Source organism: Corvus hawaiiensis, chromosome 24 (genome assembly GCF_020740725.1).
Source record: "Corvus hawaiiensis isolate bCorHaw1 chromosome 24, bCorHaw1.pri.cur, whole genome shotgun sequence".
NCBI lineage: Eukaryota > Metazoa > Chordata > Aves > Passeriformes > Corvidae > Corvus > Corvus hawaiiensis.
Window position 1 is genome coordinate 8,227,354 of NC_063236.1, and position 15,988 is coordinate 8,243,341.

Consider the following 15,988-nt stretch of genomic DNA (forward strand, 5'->3'; position numbering starts at 1 on the left):
GTCACAGCTGGCATCGGTTCAAGGTGAGGAAGTGGTGCTGGTTGGAGTCATTCCATGTGCCAGGGGCTGACTGTGTCTGCTGGTGGCTGTGACTGTCACCCCCACAGTGTCTCCTCTTCCATCTCCTCTCTCCAGGGCAGAGCAGCCCCCTTCCACGCCACACTGGGCATTTTCCTGGGAATAGCAGGTTCTTCCCCCCTGCCCTGCTTCCCTCCCAGCCCCCGCTGCCAACCAGAGCCAACCTTCTTGCAAAATAAATTTCTATAATTAACCATATTTCTATAAATAACTTCTCCGATGGAGCCGTTGCATCCCCTCCCTGTCAGGGAGAAAAACGTGACCAAACGAGGGCTCCAAAATGAAACCAGCTCTTTATCTTTTCCTTTCCTGCTTCCATTTAAAGCCCTTCCCACGGGATGTTTTCCCTGCTGCTGACATGACAGCTGATGCTGCGCCTTATGGATGGGCACAGAGTCAGGGCACGGGACCAGTTCTCCTGGAGAGATCCAGGGGAGCTGGGGAGGGATGGGCACAGCCAGTGATGAGTCCTGCCCGGAGGTGCCTCCCTCCAGCATGGCCCCATCCATCCCAGAGCCATCACTGGGACTGATCCGTGATTCCACCCAGCTTTAAGGAACGGGAGGTGCTGTAGGAGGGGTTTGTGGATGCCCATGAATGACCCTCACTGTGTCACCACCCCCGAGGTGAGGCCTGTCCCCACACGGGGCCAGGCCTGCCCAGCAGCCCTGCTTTTGTAGGAACCCTCCTGTGGGGTCGGTGGGATGTGGTGCAAAGCCCACGGGCATCTGAACTCCCCTCCAAGGCAAGGAGACCCCAGCGGGTCATGGAAACCGCTGGCTTTGAGCTGGTCTCGCCCAGGGCAGGCTGTGGGCTCGGTGACCGCCACATTCCCCTCCGCAGCTCCTGGCAGAGCAGCAGCTCCCTGGGATGCGCTCGCGGGTGGCAGCAGGACAGCGGAGCCCCCCGGGATGTCCCCTCTGATGGGGACAACGCCCGGGGCCCTGCCCAGGGAATCCCGGGGGAGCAGCCCTGGCTCCCCCGAGGCTCCCTTCGCTGCCAGGGTCCCCCCCCGAGCCGCACTGAGACCGGTTTGGAGCGGGGATTTCGGCGCAGCCTGGCCGAGGTGGGAACATGGCCGTGCCCGTAATTAGTTCCTAATTAGCACAGCTTTAATCCGAGGCTATGTTCTCTCCCCTCGGAGCGCTCCGCTCGTTAGCAGAAGCTCACTAATTACTTGTGCGGCTGCCCAGCCCCGGGACCCTGCGGGGCTCTCGCTCCAACCCAGAGCCCTCCCTGTGCCCCGAGTGCCGGGACACGGCCCCAGCCCGGCTCTCCCCGGCACGGGAATGAAACACGGGAGACACCCAGAGGGACAGGCTCTGCCAGGGGGGAGATGGGCACTGCCAGGGGGAGGTGGGCACTGCCAGGTGGGCACTTCCAGGTGGGGACTTCCAGGGGGCGGTGGGCACTGCCAGGTGGGCTCTCCCATGGGGAAATGTGAGCTTTGCCAGGATGGAAGGTGGGTTCTGCCAGGTGGGCACTGCTAGGGAGAGGTGGGCACTGCCAGGTGGGCTCTGCCAGGGGGAGATGGGCACTGCCAGGTGGGCTCTGCCACGTGGGCACTGCCATGGGGAAAGGTGAGCTTTGCCAGGATGGAAGGTGGGTTCTGCAGGTGGGCTCTGCCACGTGGGCACTGCCATGGGGAAAGGGGATTTTCGCCAGGATGGAAGGTGGGTTCTGCCAGGTGGGCACTGCCAGGTGGACTCAGCCAGAGAAGAAGGTGGGCTCTGCCAGATAGGCATTGCTGAGGGGGAAGGTAAGCTCTGACAGGTGGGCTCTGTTAGGATGGAAGGTGAGCTTTGCTAGGATGGAAGGTGGATTTTGCCATGGGGAAAGGTGGGCACTGCCAGGTGGGTGCTGCCAGGAGTCTGTGCTGGGCTCCCCAGTGCCCCAAGGCAGACCTGGGCACTCAGTTCTGCTCTCACTGAGCCCCAGGGACCCCCGGCATGGGCCTGGCCCTTTCCTACCAGCTCTGGGATGGTTGGATTTAAAGCCTGGCGCGTTTGGGGTTTGCAGCCTGGCTTGGCTGCTCTTTGGGGGCTGTTGGACCTGGGGGCTGCAGCAGGTGAAGGACAGAACAAGTGCAGGATGTTGGGACCAGCTGGGCATGGGAGGGGAGCTGCTCTGGAGCCCTGCCCTGCCCTGTCTGCCCTGGAGGAGGAGGAGGAATCACCAAGACCAGCTGGGCTCGGGGGACAGAAGAAAGGAGAAGCAAAAGCCCCCACGTCTGGCTGTGCAGAGTGCTCAGATCAGCTGTTTCTCCTTCCCAAACCAACCTTATTAAAATAAAACCCCAAATAAAAAAGCGCTTTCCTGAGCTCAGATTCCAACACGCAGCAAAGTGAAGCCAGGCCTTGGGAATCTGGGTCTTTCTTTCATCCTTGTCTTTAATCTCAGCCTCTGCCCCCACCATCAGTTCGATCCCTCTGCTCATCCTGAGCCTGTTTTCTCCCCTCCAGAGAATTTCCACATCCACCAATCCTTATCCCAACCGCGAGGTTTTCTTCCCCGGCACTTCCCCCATGGCATCCCTGGGGGGCCCAGGCCTGGGCACAGCTTTGCTGAAGTCCTCAAGTTCCTGCTGGGGACCTGGAGTGAGAGTGGGCACCGTCCCCTCCTTGTCCTGGCTGCTGCCCAGGCTGGATGTTCCTTGTGATTCCCTAAAAAACACGTAGATCCCATTTTTTTGGGGTGCAGGGGCTGGCACGAGCCCTTGGCATGTGCTGGACAGGACAGCGGGGCCTGGGGGGCACACGCTGTCCTTGAGTGGCTGCAGGGGACAGCGTGGCCCTGGCAGGAAGCTCCCTGGGACTTTTCCATTCCCCACACGGCTCCTGAGCCCTGACGTGTCTCTTTTCCCAGCACGAGGTTGTTGGCAGGGCCGGAGCTCTGGATCTGCTCACCTCCTGTCTGGCTCTGGGCAAACCCCGGCCTTGCCCTGCTTTGCCCACGCCTTTTCTTTGCCACAAAGGGGGGTTTGGTGTCCCCCAGCCCCTCTCAGCACCCCTCTCCTCTTGCATCTCCCTGGGGTGTTTTTCCCTGGTTTGGGAGCTCTGGGAAGCTCCAGGCCTCTCCCAGTGTCAGCCCACTCTGCAGCGAGGTGACAAACCCGCTGGGGGCCAAGCTGAGGGGGAGTTCCGAGGAAAACAGATGGACAAATCCCCAGTTGTTTTCCTGGAGAGCCGATTGCCCAAGACAGCTGGAGCACACGGCCGGTTCCTCTCGCTCTGTTCCGAGCCCTTCACGCGGCTGTTTCCCCGTCCCACCCAGGGTGTTTCTCCATGGCACAGCCCCGCTGGAATGTCAGCTGGACATTCCGGGCTCCTGCCAGCGCCGACGCAGTCGGGCCATGCCCAAATGTTCCCTCATTCCTCCCTCTGGAGCCGCAGCAAGAAGCAGCAAGGAACGCGGCACAGGCAGCGCCCCAAGGCTCGGCCGCAGCCCCCGGCGGACACCGGCATCCACAGGTGAGGTCCGGGCCGGATTCCAGGGCAGGATGGATGGGGAAGGATGGACACGGCTTTGGAGGGGGGTGGGATGTTGTCAGGAAGGCTCTGGCTGGCGGGAAGGGACGGGAGCAGCAGGGACAGCCAGCGCTCGGGGCTGGTGGGAACCTCCGGAGTGCCCCTGCAGCTGGTGGCTCTCGGTTCTCCGTGGCGCTCACGGAATGGCTGGGAAGTGTTTGGATGGGAAGTGGAGGGGAGGGAGGTGCTGTGGAAGGGAGAAAGTGGGCAGGGGGGTGAGACAACCTGTGCCCTTTTCTGCGGGGTGTGGTGGCACTGGGCCCATGGTGGCACCGAGCCCATGATGGCCCCGGGTCCGTGGTGGCCCCAGGTGCCAGCTCTGGGGCTCCATTCAGGGCTGGTTTGGGCTCCAGGTGAGCTCCAGCACTGGGAGCTATGCACACACACATCTCAGCCACGTTCTTTTCTTGCCTTTTAATGAAGAAAAGAAAATAATCTGCAGCCCCTGCAGTGCTTGGGACCTGACTTTGGAGCTCTGGGATGCTCCGGGAGCAGGGCAGTGGCCATGAGGTGTGACACTGGGAGCAGGGCCTGTGCACGGAGATCTTGTTTGTAGAGAGGTTTTGCATTTTAATATTCCCGGGTGTTTCTGCCACAAGGAGCCAGCTCAGCCTGGCTGTGCATTTCCCCTGGGGCCACACGAGTCCTGTTTGGGATGGGATGGGATGGGATGGGATGGGATGGGATGGGATGGGATGGGATGGAGTAGGTGCTACTCAAAGATTAGAGAATTTAATCTGCCTGGTTCCTTTTGGCTCAGTTTGGTGTTGGGAATAAAAAAACCTGTTCAGCTGAGGCTCCTCTGACATTTGGCCCTGCCTGGGAGCAGGGGTGGGAGGTGACAGTGCCAGGGGAGCAGCAGCACTGTCCCCAACACTGGGGCACAGCTCATCCAGCTCCAGCCCTGCCAGGAGCAGGGACACCTTCCGTGGTTTCTCCCAATCCCCATCCCTTTCCTGGAGAATGGAATGTTTCTCTTCCATGCAGAGAAATATCCTTCACATTCTCCTTCCCCGATATTTGCTGGCTCACCTCCACCTGCAGCACCTGAGCTGCTTTTCCTTTAGCTGGGGGAAAAACACTGACGGATTCTGGTTTTGCTTGGAGGGTCCGGATTTATCTGTAATTCCGTGTATTTTTAGTGACGTAAATATCTCTTGGCATTTGCGATACCTTGAGCCAGTGGAAGTGATTTATTTCGAGTGTCTTGTTTCAGGGGAGCTCAGTGTTTGCAGGAACATTTATCTGCTCCGAATGGATGAGCTGCTTCCCAGCAGAAACTCCCAGAAAAGAACCTTCTTCTCCTACCGCAAATCCTGCGCCGAGTTTGGCTTGGGAGGAAACATTCGGAGCTTTATCAAATTGTGGATGTTTTTCTCCCAAAGTCCCTTCGCAATGCCAAGGCTACCAGAGCTGTCAGGGGGTTGTGTCAGCTGAGGCTCAGCCTTGGACTGTCTCGGAAGCAAGAAAGGATTTAAGTCGTGTTGTTCCCTGCTCCAAAGAGGTGTTATGACAAATCCGCTTGCTTTTGGCTTTTCTCCTTCTTTTTGATGATGGGAGGAAGGGGAGAGGCGGGGGGAAAGCCGCACAAAACAAACCACAACAAACCTGCGGCTCCTGAGGCAGAAAATCCTCTTTAAAAATTGCCACAACTTAACAAAATGCTGAATGCTTTTATTACCGCCCGGGAAGGCTCGGAGGAGCCGCTTTCTTCCCGGCTGGAAAGCGCTCGGCTCGGGGGCCTGGCTTTGTTCCTCCGGGGAAGGTAATTGTAGAGCAGGAATTCCTCCACAAAGAGGAATAATGGGACGGGAAAAACGCCACCCTGGGGAGCTGCTGGTGCGTTCGGAGGTGGGAGTGGTTCTTCCCTGCCTTCAGCCCACTCCATCCCACTGCTCCAGGTGGGAAACAAAGCGGGCACCTGCGCCAGGTGTTTTTTCCTTGGGGGTTAATCCCAGCAGGAGAGGCAGGGGAGATTTTCCACAGAGGTGGAAGGGACCCAGAAGGATCACCGAGTCCACCTCCTGAGCTCTGGCTCCTCGCTGCAGGATGGGGAACATGCTGTGTGCCAGCGGATCCGGCTCCCGGCTCAGCGCTGGCTCCAGGGAAAGCCCGAGCTGCCCTTCCCGCAGAGCCCGCGCCCACCATGGGAAGCTCCGGGTGCCTCCAGGAGGTGCCACCATCCCTCTGCTGCTCCCTGGTTCCTGCTCAAGGAGGGGTGACAGAGCTGCCCTGGTCACTTCTGGCCCGTGGGGCTGGCAGGGGTGGAGCTGCTCACCTGGCAGCACATCCTGGAGGCTTTCCTGGCAGAACTGGAGCTTCCAAAGGCATTCTTGTCCCCTGCACTGGGGTTCTGCTGGCAAAAACGGGGTGCAAAACTCCCCAGGTTGTGCTGAAGCTGGAGCAATCAGGAGAAAGGGCCTGTGCTCACATGGACCCATCCTCAAATGATGATTTTAATCCTTTTTTTCCCATCTCTGTGAATTTGGGATGTGGAGTGTCCATCTCTGGTGTGAAGCCAGGCTGCTCCAGCACCAACATCAGCTCCTTTTTGTCTTCCTGGGTGCCTGTGGGATTCAATTCCTGATGTCCAAGAGCCATCCATGGGCTTCCTGTGAGGAATGAGGGAAGGAGTGGGTGTTGGTGGGTGCTGCTGCTGAGGACGTACCACGGATGTGCTCCGTGCTTTTCCTACGTCGCTGCTTTAGAGCCGAGACTTGTTGCTGTCAGAATCAAGGAGGAATTTCTGGAACCAGGCATGGATCTATTGCTGGGTGCAGGGCAGGGTGGAGAGCTGGGTGTGAACCCTGTGGGTGCTGGTGTGACACATCCACATCCCCCCGTGTGTGTGTGTGTCAGCCTGGAAGGAAATGCTCCCGCTGCTGCTCTGGTGTTAAATTCCAGGGAATGGCCCAAACTGAGGTTTCTGTGGAAGGTGCAGAAACTGTTGCTCACCCCACCCGCAGCGTTGTAGGGCAGAGGAGTGCCTGGGGACGTGCAGGGGCTTTGTAACAACGCTCCTGTGCAGGGGATGCCCAAGGGAAGGCCTGGGACCGTCCTGCCACGGTCTGTGGGACAAACTGGGGCTGTTGCACAGCATCAGTGCAAGGTGTCAGTAACCTGCAAGGAATCCCTCATCCTGCTGCCTTGATGAGGCCACTGCTTTAATTCACAGCTCTTCTTGATCGCTGTCGCTTGTCCCCAACACATTGAAATTGGGGCTTTCCTGGACTCTGTGTGTCAGCCTGGGGCTCCCTGCCAGCCCCTGGGCACTGACAGATCTCATCCCCACCCGGCTGCTGGGTGACCCTTCTCCTCTAATTCCTTAATTCCCTCTTTTTATTTTTTGCAGATTTCATCGGTGAAAGCCCAGCGTGGGGGAAAACCCAGCGTGGGGGAAATACCAGAGTGGGTGAAAAGCGTCCCAGCGTGAGTGAAAACTGGCCCAGCACTGCCCACCCCAGCCGGTGTTTCCCACCTCCGTGTGCTGCTGCTGAAGGGGCTTGGGCTGTGCCTGGCACCATGGTGGGTCAGAGCCCCCTGGGCCCTGGCGAGGGCAGGGCTGCCGTGCTGCTGCAGCCCTTCGTGCACCAGGTGGGCGGCCATATGAGCATGCTGACCTACGACGAGCACACCATCTGCAAGCCCCTGGTGTCGCAGGAGCTGAGCTTCTACGAGTCCCTGCCCCTGGCCATGAGACAGTTCACGCCTCAGTACAAAGGTAAGGGGAGCTACAGAGCACTCGCCTTCCTGAAAAGCATCCCCAGCTGCTGCAGGTGAGACCTTTCTAGGCACAGAGGATTCTCCTGCCCATCCCTCCGCTTGCTGCCCCATCCCTGCCCGCATTCCCAGCTGGATTTCTCAGCCCAGCCCCTGGAAAGCAGCACTGGGAGAGCAGCACCAGTATTTTTTAAAGATATCCTCCCTCCCTTCTCTTTCTTATCCCCTCAGTATTTTCTGCTTTTACTGCCAGACTTGTGCTGCTCATAAAGCTCCTGACCCTGGCTTTTGGGGGAGGTGAGAAGCTCGGTTGTCACGTAAAAAACTTAAAATATCTCTTGGTCCTTCGGTGTTACAGAAAAGAGCTCAGTCAGCCACAGCTCCAATGCGCTTCCAGCCCAATCTCTCCCTTTCCCAGAAAGTCAGGGGCCTCTGCAGATTTATGGGACAATATTAAAAAGATGCTTAAGGGAGAAAAGTTTCCTCTGAGCGGTTTCCTCTGGCAGGAGCCGGGGTTTGGTGCTGCAGCACTGGGCCCTCGCTGATAAAGCTGTTGGACAGTCCCAGTTTAACCAGTCCAGGGGTGCCCTGGTTGTTCAAACCTTTTTGTCTTTTCCACTCCTGTTTCAAATCCCTGAGAGTTTTATGATGAGGGGTAATTAAAAAACAATTCTCCTCCACTCTGGCATTGGGCTCACGGGTTTTTTCCTCTCCTGGCTGTCCCAGCCCTGCTGCCAGGCAGTGAAAGAGGTGCAACGCTTTCCCATGGGGATGATGAGGGGGAGGAGCACCCAGGGGGATGATCCTGGTGGCTCCATCCCCCATTCACACGTATCCACGTACCTCATTTCTATTCTTGGGCTGTGGGAACAGCCCCAGGACCATTATGTAATGGTGACATTCTGTGCCATGGGGACATTCTGTGTTATGGTGACGTTTGCTACAATGGGGATCAAATACCATTCAAGTCTCACCCCGAGCCCGTGGCTTTTCCTGCTCACCTCACCCATGTCAGGCAGTTTGCTGACCTTGAGACCGACTTTTATCCCCTTTGAAGGCCCTGCCTGCCCCAGTTGAGCTCTCAGGGGGATGCTGGGCTTGTTTTCCAGCCCACTTCTGCTCAGGTTCCCATCGCCCTCAGCAGTAAATGAATGTGCTTGTAAATACAAAAATAAACCCACCAGGGCAGAGTTACAGAGTGAAACCTCCTGAGAGCCTCTGGGATGCCACCAGCATGGTGACAGCATCCAGAAATACCCTCTGGCTCCTCGCTGGTGCCAGCAGGAGGGGGATTGGGGTGTCAGTGACACCAAAGGCCAGCACAGACAGGCACCCAAAGGTTTTTGAGAGATGTTTGCCCGCTGCAGCAAAGGAGGAGCTCTGGGGGGTGTCTGCCATGCAGAGGTCATGGCAGGACATGTACAAACCCCCGTGGAACCACCCCGGGAAACAAAAAGCACTTTTCAGGCTGAGCTGTAGGTTTTTTGAAGGCTGAATTTCCAGCTGGGAGGGGGGAGAGGATCACATTCCCTTCCAATTTAACGCTCGGTTCTCGCCTTTGAAAATCTCCCCATTAATTTTCATGTTAATGGCTCATATTTAACAACTCTTACTTGCACGCTATATATAAGCTTTTTGGGGCCAGCCCGTCAGCACTATGCAAATGAGCACAGCCCTGCTGACTGCAGCCAGGAACTGGGACAGTTTTTAAGGTTATGGTGTTTGGAATCGAGGGCTCCGGTCGCCTCCCAGTGACTTTTTAAAATGAAAAAGGCTTTGATTTAGGCAAAACACACTGGCTTTTTTTTTTTCTTCTTTTCCCCTGCCTACATCCCCTGAAAATCTGAAGCAGGCATCCAGGCTGAGAGGAGATTTGTTAGATCTCAGAAATACGGATTTTTTAAGAATGGGACTTAGGGAAAAGATAATGCTGGAGCCTGAGAAAGATGGAACTCCCTGAGCTCGCCACAGAGGGCTGGGAGGACTAAAAATATTCCTTGCTCCTAATGAAGGTTTGCAGCCCCTCATCTCCCTTGGCAGAGCAGCTTGGGTAGATTTCCCCCCATTTTTGTGCAAACTCAGCCTGTTTAGCCTAGCCCGTTCACAAAAATGCTGATTGTACAGCAAAGGGCCCAGGAATGGTTGTGGTGAGCAAAGGGAGGGAAAAGCATCCAAACCCAGGGTTTTGGGGTGCAGGACCCAGCGAGGGATGGGCTCTCCAGCCCAGCAGGGGTGGCTGCAGGGACAGTTCAGGTGGGGAAACCCCTCTGAGCCAGCAGAACTCGGCTGGCACAGGAGGCAAAGCCTTGTGTTGGTGTTTGCTCACTGTAATCGCACTTGAAATGGAAAGAAGGGGCTTTGCACGTTTATTTGCTTTGGCACCTTTGCTTGGGAGAGCAGAACTGTTTGTTGAGCTGCTGAGATCATCTCCCCACATGCCCAGCGGACCTGGTGAGGGTGCCCTGGGCACAGCTGGATCCAGCCCAGCTCCCCACATGGCCAGCAGAGCCCCTGGGCACAGCTGGATCCAGCCCAGCTCCCCACATGCCCAGCAGAGCCCCTGGGCACAGCTGGATCCAGCCCAGCTCCCTGTGTCCCCAGCTGGGCTCTTTCCAGTGTTGCTCGTGCTGGTCCCACCGCCCTGCCCCTGGTCCTTGTCCTCTTTGGGACCTAAAGGGCCGTGCTCTACCGACGCCCCCGGAGCGTGGGGAGGCTCAGGCGGCCCTGCGGAGCTGCGGGAGCGGAGTGGCGTTATCAGCCTTTCCCAGAAAGGTCAGAGCCGGCTGCAGAGCGATCCGTGGCCATTCCTGCGCTGTCATTTGAGACGCACAGACAGCCGGCCCCGTGCCAGGGATGGGCTCGCACTGGACTGGTGCACTGGCTGGCATTTGAGCCCTGTGATTCCTGTCAGAGACAGGGAAAATTGGAATGTTCAAATGCAGAATGGTGTTTTAAGCACTCGGGGTGGAAAAAAATAACCTCCGGTCACAGTCCTGGTCCCTGTTGGACACGAACACCGGACGTGTGACAAGCCAGCCCTCTGTGGGATATCTGGGTGCTGGTCCTTGGTGCTGGGGGAAGGACACGACCACGACAATGTGTGGGCAGCACTGCCAGCCCATGGCCACATCCCTGCCCTGCTCCTTGGGCTCTCCAATTAAAGGAAGCAGTTGGCACGCTGGGTGTCCTTGGAAAATGCCTTGTCCCCAACCCTCCCTTTGCTTCCTGCCAATGAAAAGTGTTTCCAGTCTTGTGCTCTTTAAAAAGCACTTAAATCCCTTGTGATAAATAAGCTGAGAGCTCCTGATCTGGAGCAGGGGGCTTTTCTGGGTCACCCGGGGCACAGCAGAGCCCAGAAGGGTGGGGGACAAAGGAATGTGGGGTTCAGAGGAGACAGGTTTCAAAGTGAGCCTCGAGAGGGGGAACACGTGAAAATCCTGAGAGTATTTTCCAGCGACTCAGACTAAATGTGTTTATTTGGCTTGAAATCAGAGTGGGATCAGTAAAAGGCCACCAAAAACATGAGGTGGTGGCGAGGTGGTGGCCAGGCCTCTGTGCTACCCCATGAGTTCATCTCTGGCTCGTTGGTTTTCCCCTCTGTCCAGGCATTGTGTCCGTGCACCTCAAGAAGGACAGCCTTGGCAACCTGACCCTGATCGCCAGCCCCGGCCTGGGGCAGCCGGACAGCTGCGGCCGCCTGGACAGCGCCGGCGGTGACCCCGCGGTCACCCTATGGCACAAATGCAAGTGGACGGCCAGTGCCAGCAGTGAGCACGGGCTCGTCAAGTGGAGCCACAGCCAGGTCACCAAGACCTTCAAAGACAGGTGAGGGTCTGTCACTCCCTGCAAACCTCCTGGCTGGCATCTGCCACTGGGCTGGGGTGGGGTTTGGGAGGGGCTTGGGAGGGGTTTGGTGGCCCAGCTCTGGGTTCAAGGCAAAAGCAGTGCCCAGCTGAGGTGCAGAACAGCAGAGCCAAGCCCTGTGTGTGTAGTTCTGCTCTTCCCTGGTGTGGGGACGGAGTGGGGGGGGGGATCTGGGATGTTGTTGCTCAAATATCTGCCTCAAATTCTGCTCTAAACCCCATTCCTTGGAGCACAGCATGCTCCAGGAGAGGGAGGCCCCGGGAGAAAAGTCACTGAGCATGGAATATCCCTCTGCTGGCAACAGAGGGGCTTCCATCCCATCCCATCCCATCCCATCCCATCCCATCCCATCCCATCCCATCCCATCCCACCCCATCCCGCCCCATCCCAGAGCTCTCCCAGTAAGGCACCCAGTGCTCCCAGCACCTCCGTTTCACTGAGGTTTTCTGCAGGATATCCTTCATCCCAAACTGGTTCAGAGCAGCCCTGGGCCAGCTGGGACTGAAGGTGGAATATTCCTGCCATGGAGCCGCTGCCTTTGGAGTGATGGGAGTGCTGGAGTTGGGATGAGCGAGACCAAGGAATGACCCCGCAGGAGAACAGATCTCCTCATCACTCTGTCCCTCCCTCCCCTCCTTGGAGCCAGCCCCTCCAAATTGGGAATCATTGCCATTGTTGGACCATTTGCCTGTGCTGTGCCCATTAGGTGGATAAATAGAGATCCCTGGCTGCTGGGGCTGTGAATGGCTTTTCATGGGAGCCATGAAATTATAATTCAACCACTTTGAATTATAATGAAAAAAAGTATTGGCAGGCAGCAATAGCTGGCTTTCTGAAAATTACTGTTATGGAGTAACAAAGGATCTCTGCAGGCTGGCCATGATCAATATGTTTCCTTTTGAGAGTTCCTGAAAATCCACCTTATCAAGTTCGAGGCTCTACAGAAAAAAAAAAAAAGAGGGAAGGGAATATTCTCCTCTGGAGCTCATAAACCCGACGCGTCCCTTTGTGTGCTTTGTCTAGCTGCCCTGGGAAGAAGCTTTTGAGGACAGACCTTCAGTACCACACAGATTCCCTTTTGGAAGATGCAAATGGAAAGCAGCCAGAAAGGAAGAGCTACAACCCCTGGGGACTGCACTGTCACCGGCAGCACCTGAACCGCATGTCCTCCAAGCATAACGAGAACAAACTTCAGCGTATCCTTTCTCCTCTCTCCCCTCCAGCACAGTCCTGGCTACAAGTAACAGCTGGAAATCAATGTAGGGTTTATTGCAGGGGGGTGCATCCCCTCCTCTGCACAGACTCTGGGAAGATAAGGAATATTCTCTGTTATCTTCTGCTGCTGTTTAAAAAAAAAAAAAAAAGAAAATGAAAAAAACCACCCATTTCCCATAAAGAGTTCTCAGCAGAAGTCAAGGATCCCCTTGGCATGCGTTTAAAAACACAACTATACAGGAATTAGCAGCTGCCTCGCCTTTTATTTCCCTATTACACTTCATTACCCACCAGTCATGTGAGTAATAGAGTTTAACAACTTCCCCCACCCACCGGAGCGAGCTCGGTACCGAGGGAAGGTGTCGGAGTGACAGCCCAGGGCTACGGTGTCACCGGAGAATGGAGCTGTTGGGGCTTTAATTGGTAGGGCTGTAGTACAGTAAATTAACTGGAATTGGCAGCGAGAGGCCCATAGCAATGACACGTCGGAGAAATTGGCTCAGAAAGTCTCATTACAGTTGTGAGCTGTTATGGAGAGTGTCAGCAGTTGCTTTGATTTAAGGCCTCTTTCAATTAGAATTTAAAAGTATCGGGTTTCCCTTAACTGGTGCTCAGAGTTTCTCCTGCTGGAAAACGTCGTGTCCAAGTACAGCTATCCCTGCATCCTGGACCTGAAGATGGGGACTCGGCAACATGGAGATGACGCCTCGGAGGAGAAGAAAGCCCGGCACATCAAGAAGTGTGAGCAGAGCACCTCGGCATCGCTGGGCGTGCGCATCTGCGGGATGCAGGTAAAGCCTCCATCCCCTCGGTGTGTGTCCCACACACGGCTTGGAACCAAGCTGGAGTCTCCAGGGGTTCTTGGCTGGTGTGAACTGAAGTGGTTTTATTCTCTCTTCTCCCCAAACATGGGTTGTAAGGAGTGGTCACTTGGCTCTGTGTCCTCTCAGAGAGGGTGTGAAATATGGCACATTTAGGGTGACCCTTTCTCTGTGTCACTGCCACCAGTGTGAGCAGCTGGAACCATTTACCCCATCTGAGAAGCTGCTTTGACACACAGATTCCTGCTCAGCTCTTGGCTGCTGCCCATAAAGACCCCAAAAAGCACCACGTTGCCCCACTCGTGCTTTCACTGAGCTGCCCCATCTTGGGGCTGTGAGAGCCAGGGGTTCATTTTGGGCTAAATTTCTCCTGCTGGAAATCCCCACCCTCCCTCCTGGAAACCCAAACCAGCCATTTCCCTCACTCACTATTCCCAAACAGGTTTCAAAACCCTGCCTGAAGGATAATTATGAGAGTAACGAGCGTAGGCACACAGAAAGCAAAATATAGAAAGTCCAAACCCACGTCCCTTTCTGATCTCTGGCATCTTCCTATGAGCAGAGTTGGACTTCAGTGGCCATAGTGAATCCCTTGCAACTCAGGTATTTTATGGATTATTCCTCTCTCCCTTCCAGGTTTACCAAGCAGACACTGGCCATTTCCTGTGCAAAGACAAATACTACGGGAGGAAGCTCTCCCCGGAGGGATTCCGGCAGACCCTGCGGCAGTTCCTGTGCAACGGGAACCAGCTGCGGACGGACCTGCTGGAGCCCATCATCCTGCGCCTCAAGGCCCTCCTCTCGGTGATCAGGAAGCAAAGCTCCTACAGGTTCTACTCCAGCTCCCTCCTCATCATTTACGACGGACAGGAGCACAAGGAGAGCGCGGATCATCACCTCCCCTTCCCAAAAACTCACGGCACGAACCCCTCCCGGGTGGATGTGAGGATGATAGACTTTGCCCACACCACCTTCAAAGGCTCCAAGAGCAATCCCAACCCCACCCTGCACGACGGGCCGGACCAGGGCTACATTTTTGGCCTGGAGAACCTCATCAAAATCCTTCAGAACCTGTCAGAAGGGAAATGAGAATTTCTGTGAAACGGCCTGGATTTCCTAGTGACCGATAGCCCTGAAAATCCCGCCTGGGGTTGGCTGTGTAGGACCCTCCAGCTGCTGGACGTGGCATGGAACGAGCACGGATAACTCGGGAAGTGCTGAGAACTCTCTGTGTGCCGTCACTGAACTGAAGCGTGGAAAGCAGAGAGCTGGAAGAATCTGTTCTCTCTGCCATCCATCAGAAGATTTATTTTCCTTTCTGGTTTGACTGCTGTCCTTGATTTATTTTGAGCCAAAGCAAGCATTACTTGGGAAGAGTCTTAATGATAAACCAGGACCTGCTTGCCCCGCAGCCGAGTGGGAGGAGGGGCTTTGGGGCAGGAACGAACGGATGGAGCTTCCCTTTCTGCTCCTGCTCCTCCAACATTCCCAGTGCCCCTGGTCAGGATTCTCTGTGCACATATTCAGACACTCAGACCAAGAGCTGCACCTCGCCAAGCTTTAATCCCTGTGGGGTTATAACAGGGGAATTTTCCACGGATTTTCTAGGAAAGAGGCTCCACTGGGGCTGGAAGTACGGGAATGCGATGACTCTGTCAGCTATCAGCCACAAAAAACGTTCACATCAAGTGATTTTTGCTTAAAAAAAAACAGAAAAAAAAAGAAAAAAAGTGTGAGATTGAGTCAGGGACTGGACATCAAAGGTCACCCAGAAATTCTTGGATACAAATACTGCGTGTGCGTGTCTGCGTGTGCGTGTTTGAAGGAGACAGTCACAAAAGACTCTTAAAAATAATGTTTACAGCTTTTGTGGACAGATTTTATGGTGATGATGATGGAACAAATGCAATTCCTTCCTGCATGGTGTGGGAAACCTGAAGGAGAACTCCTTGCACAAGGAATAGAGCTACAGAACTCCGCTACCGGGGAGTGGGGATATAAATAAAATTGTGGAAGTAACTCCCACCATTGTCCATCTCTTTTTCCCTCCTGCAGCATCCTTGAGGTACATTATCCTTTGTTTAAGCCTGTAATTTTTTAAGAGAGTCATTATTTCCACAGGTTTGAACACCAGATCCCAAGGGAGACTCTTCACTTGGATTTACAGCAGAAAGCTGGGGAGCTGCTGTAATTTATAGCTGGAAAATTTAAGACATTTGACCCAGCTGTGTATTTTGCTTGGCCCGGAGTCCACTTGGGAAGACTCTTGTTCACATTATTGCTTGACCACAAACCGTAAAAAAAAGCCAAAACCGCCCAATTTCAGTAGGGGTTGAGCCACAGATTGTCCTGGCTCATATGAAAAGTCTGTGATACGACTTTGTGGCTTTGTGGAAGAGTTTGTACGGAGCCACCTGAGCATCCCACGGAGCCTCTCGCTGGTGCCCATCAGGACACGGGTGGGATAAGGGATGGATGAGAAGGGCCAGAGCCGCTCGCTGGGCAGCCCCTCACTCTTCACTGTTGCACAGAAAACAACAACTTGTTGGCTGAATAATTATAAAAAGCCCACCATGCCCTCCTTTTTTACCCCTCATACACCTGCACAGCGTGGCTGTGGCTGCCCCATCCCTTGGAGTGTCCAGGTTGGACACGGCTTGGAGCAATCTGGGATAGTGGAAGGTGTCCGTGCCCGTGGCAGGGGGTGGGATGAGATGGGATTTAAGGTCCCTTCGACTCAAACCATTATAAATCCTATGAGGA

The 15,988-nt window shown here is 55.3% G+C and overlaps 1 protein-coding gene across 1 annotated transcript; it reads left to right on the forward strand.

The window, feature by feature from the left end:
• The first annotated feature begins 3,357 nt into the window (after positions 1–3,357).
• On the forward strand, positions 3,358–15,244 carry IP6K3 (inositol hexakisphosphate kinase 3). Its single transcript, XM_048328396.1, has 6 exons — positions 3,358–3,548; positions 6,958–7,326; positions 10,931–11,150; positions 12,213–12,385; positions 13,020–13,195; positions 13,862–15,244. The coding sequence occupies exons 1-6, from the start codon at positions 3,431–3,433 to the stop codon at positions 14,312–14,314; spliced, it is 1,509 nt and encodes a 502-aa protein (XP_048184353.1). The 5' UTR covers positions 3,358–3,430; the 3' UTR covers positions 14,315–15,244.
• The last annotated feature ends 744 nt before the right edge of the window (positions 15,245–15,988 follow it).

Bases quoted from the DNA above. Each gene is read 5' to 3' on its own strand.
- IP6K3 (XM_048328396.1), top strand. From the start codon at position 3,431: ATGCCCAAATGTTCCCTCATTCCTCCCTCTGGAGCCGCAGCAAGAAGC. The intron at 7,327-10,930 runs GTAAGGGGAGCT...CCCTCTGTCCAG, and splicing joins GTTCACGCCTCAGTACAAAG to GCATTGTGTCCGTGCACCTC. The intron at 11,151-12,212 runs GTGAGGGTCTGT...TGCTTTGTCTAG, and splicing joins ACCAAGACCTTCAAAGACAG to CTGCCCTGGGAAGAAGCTTT.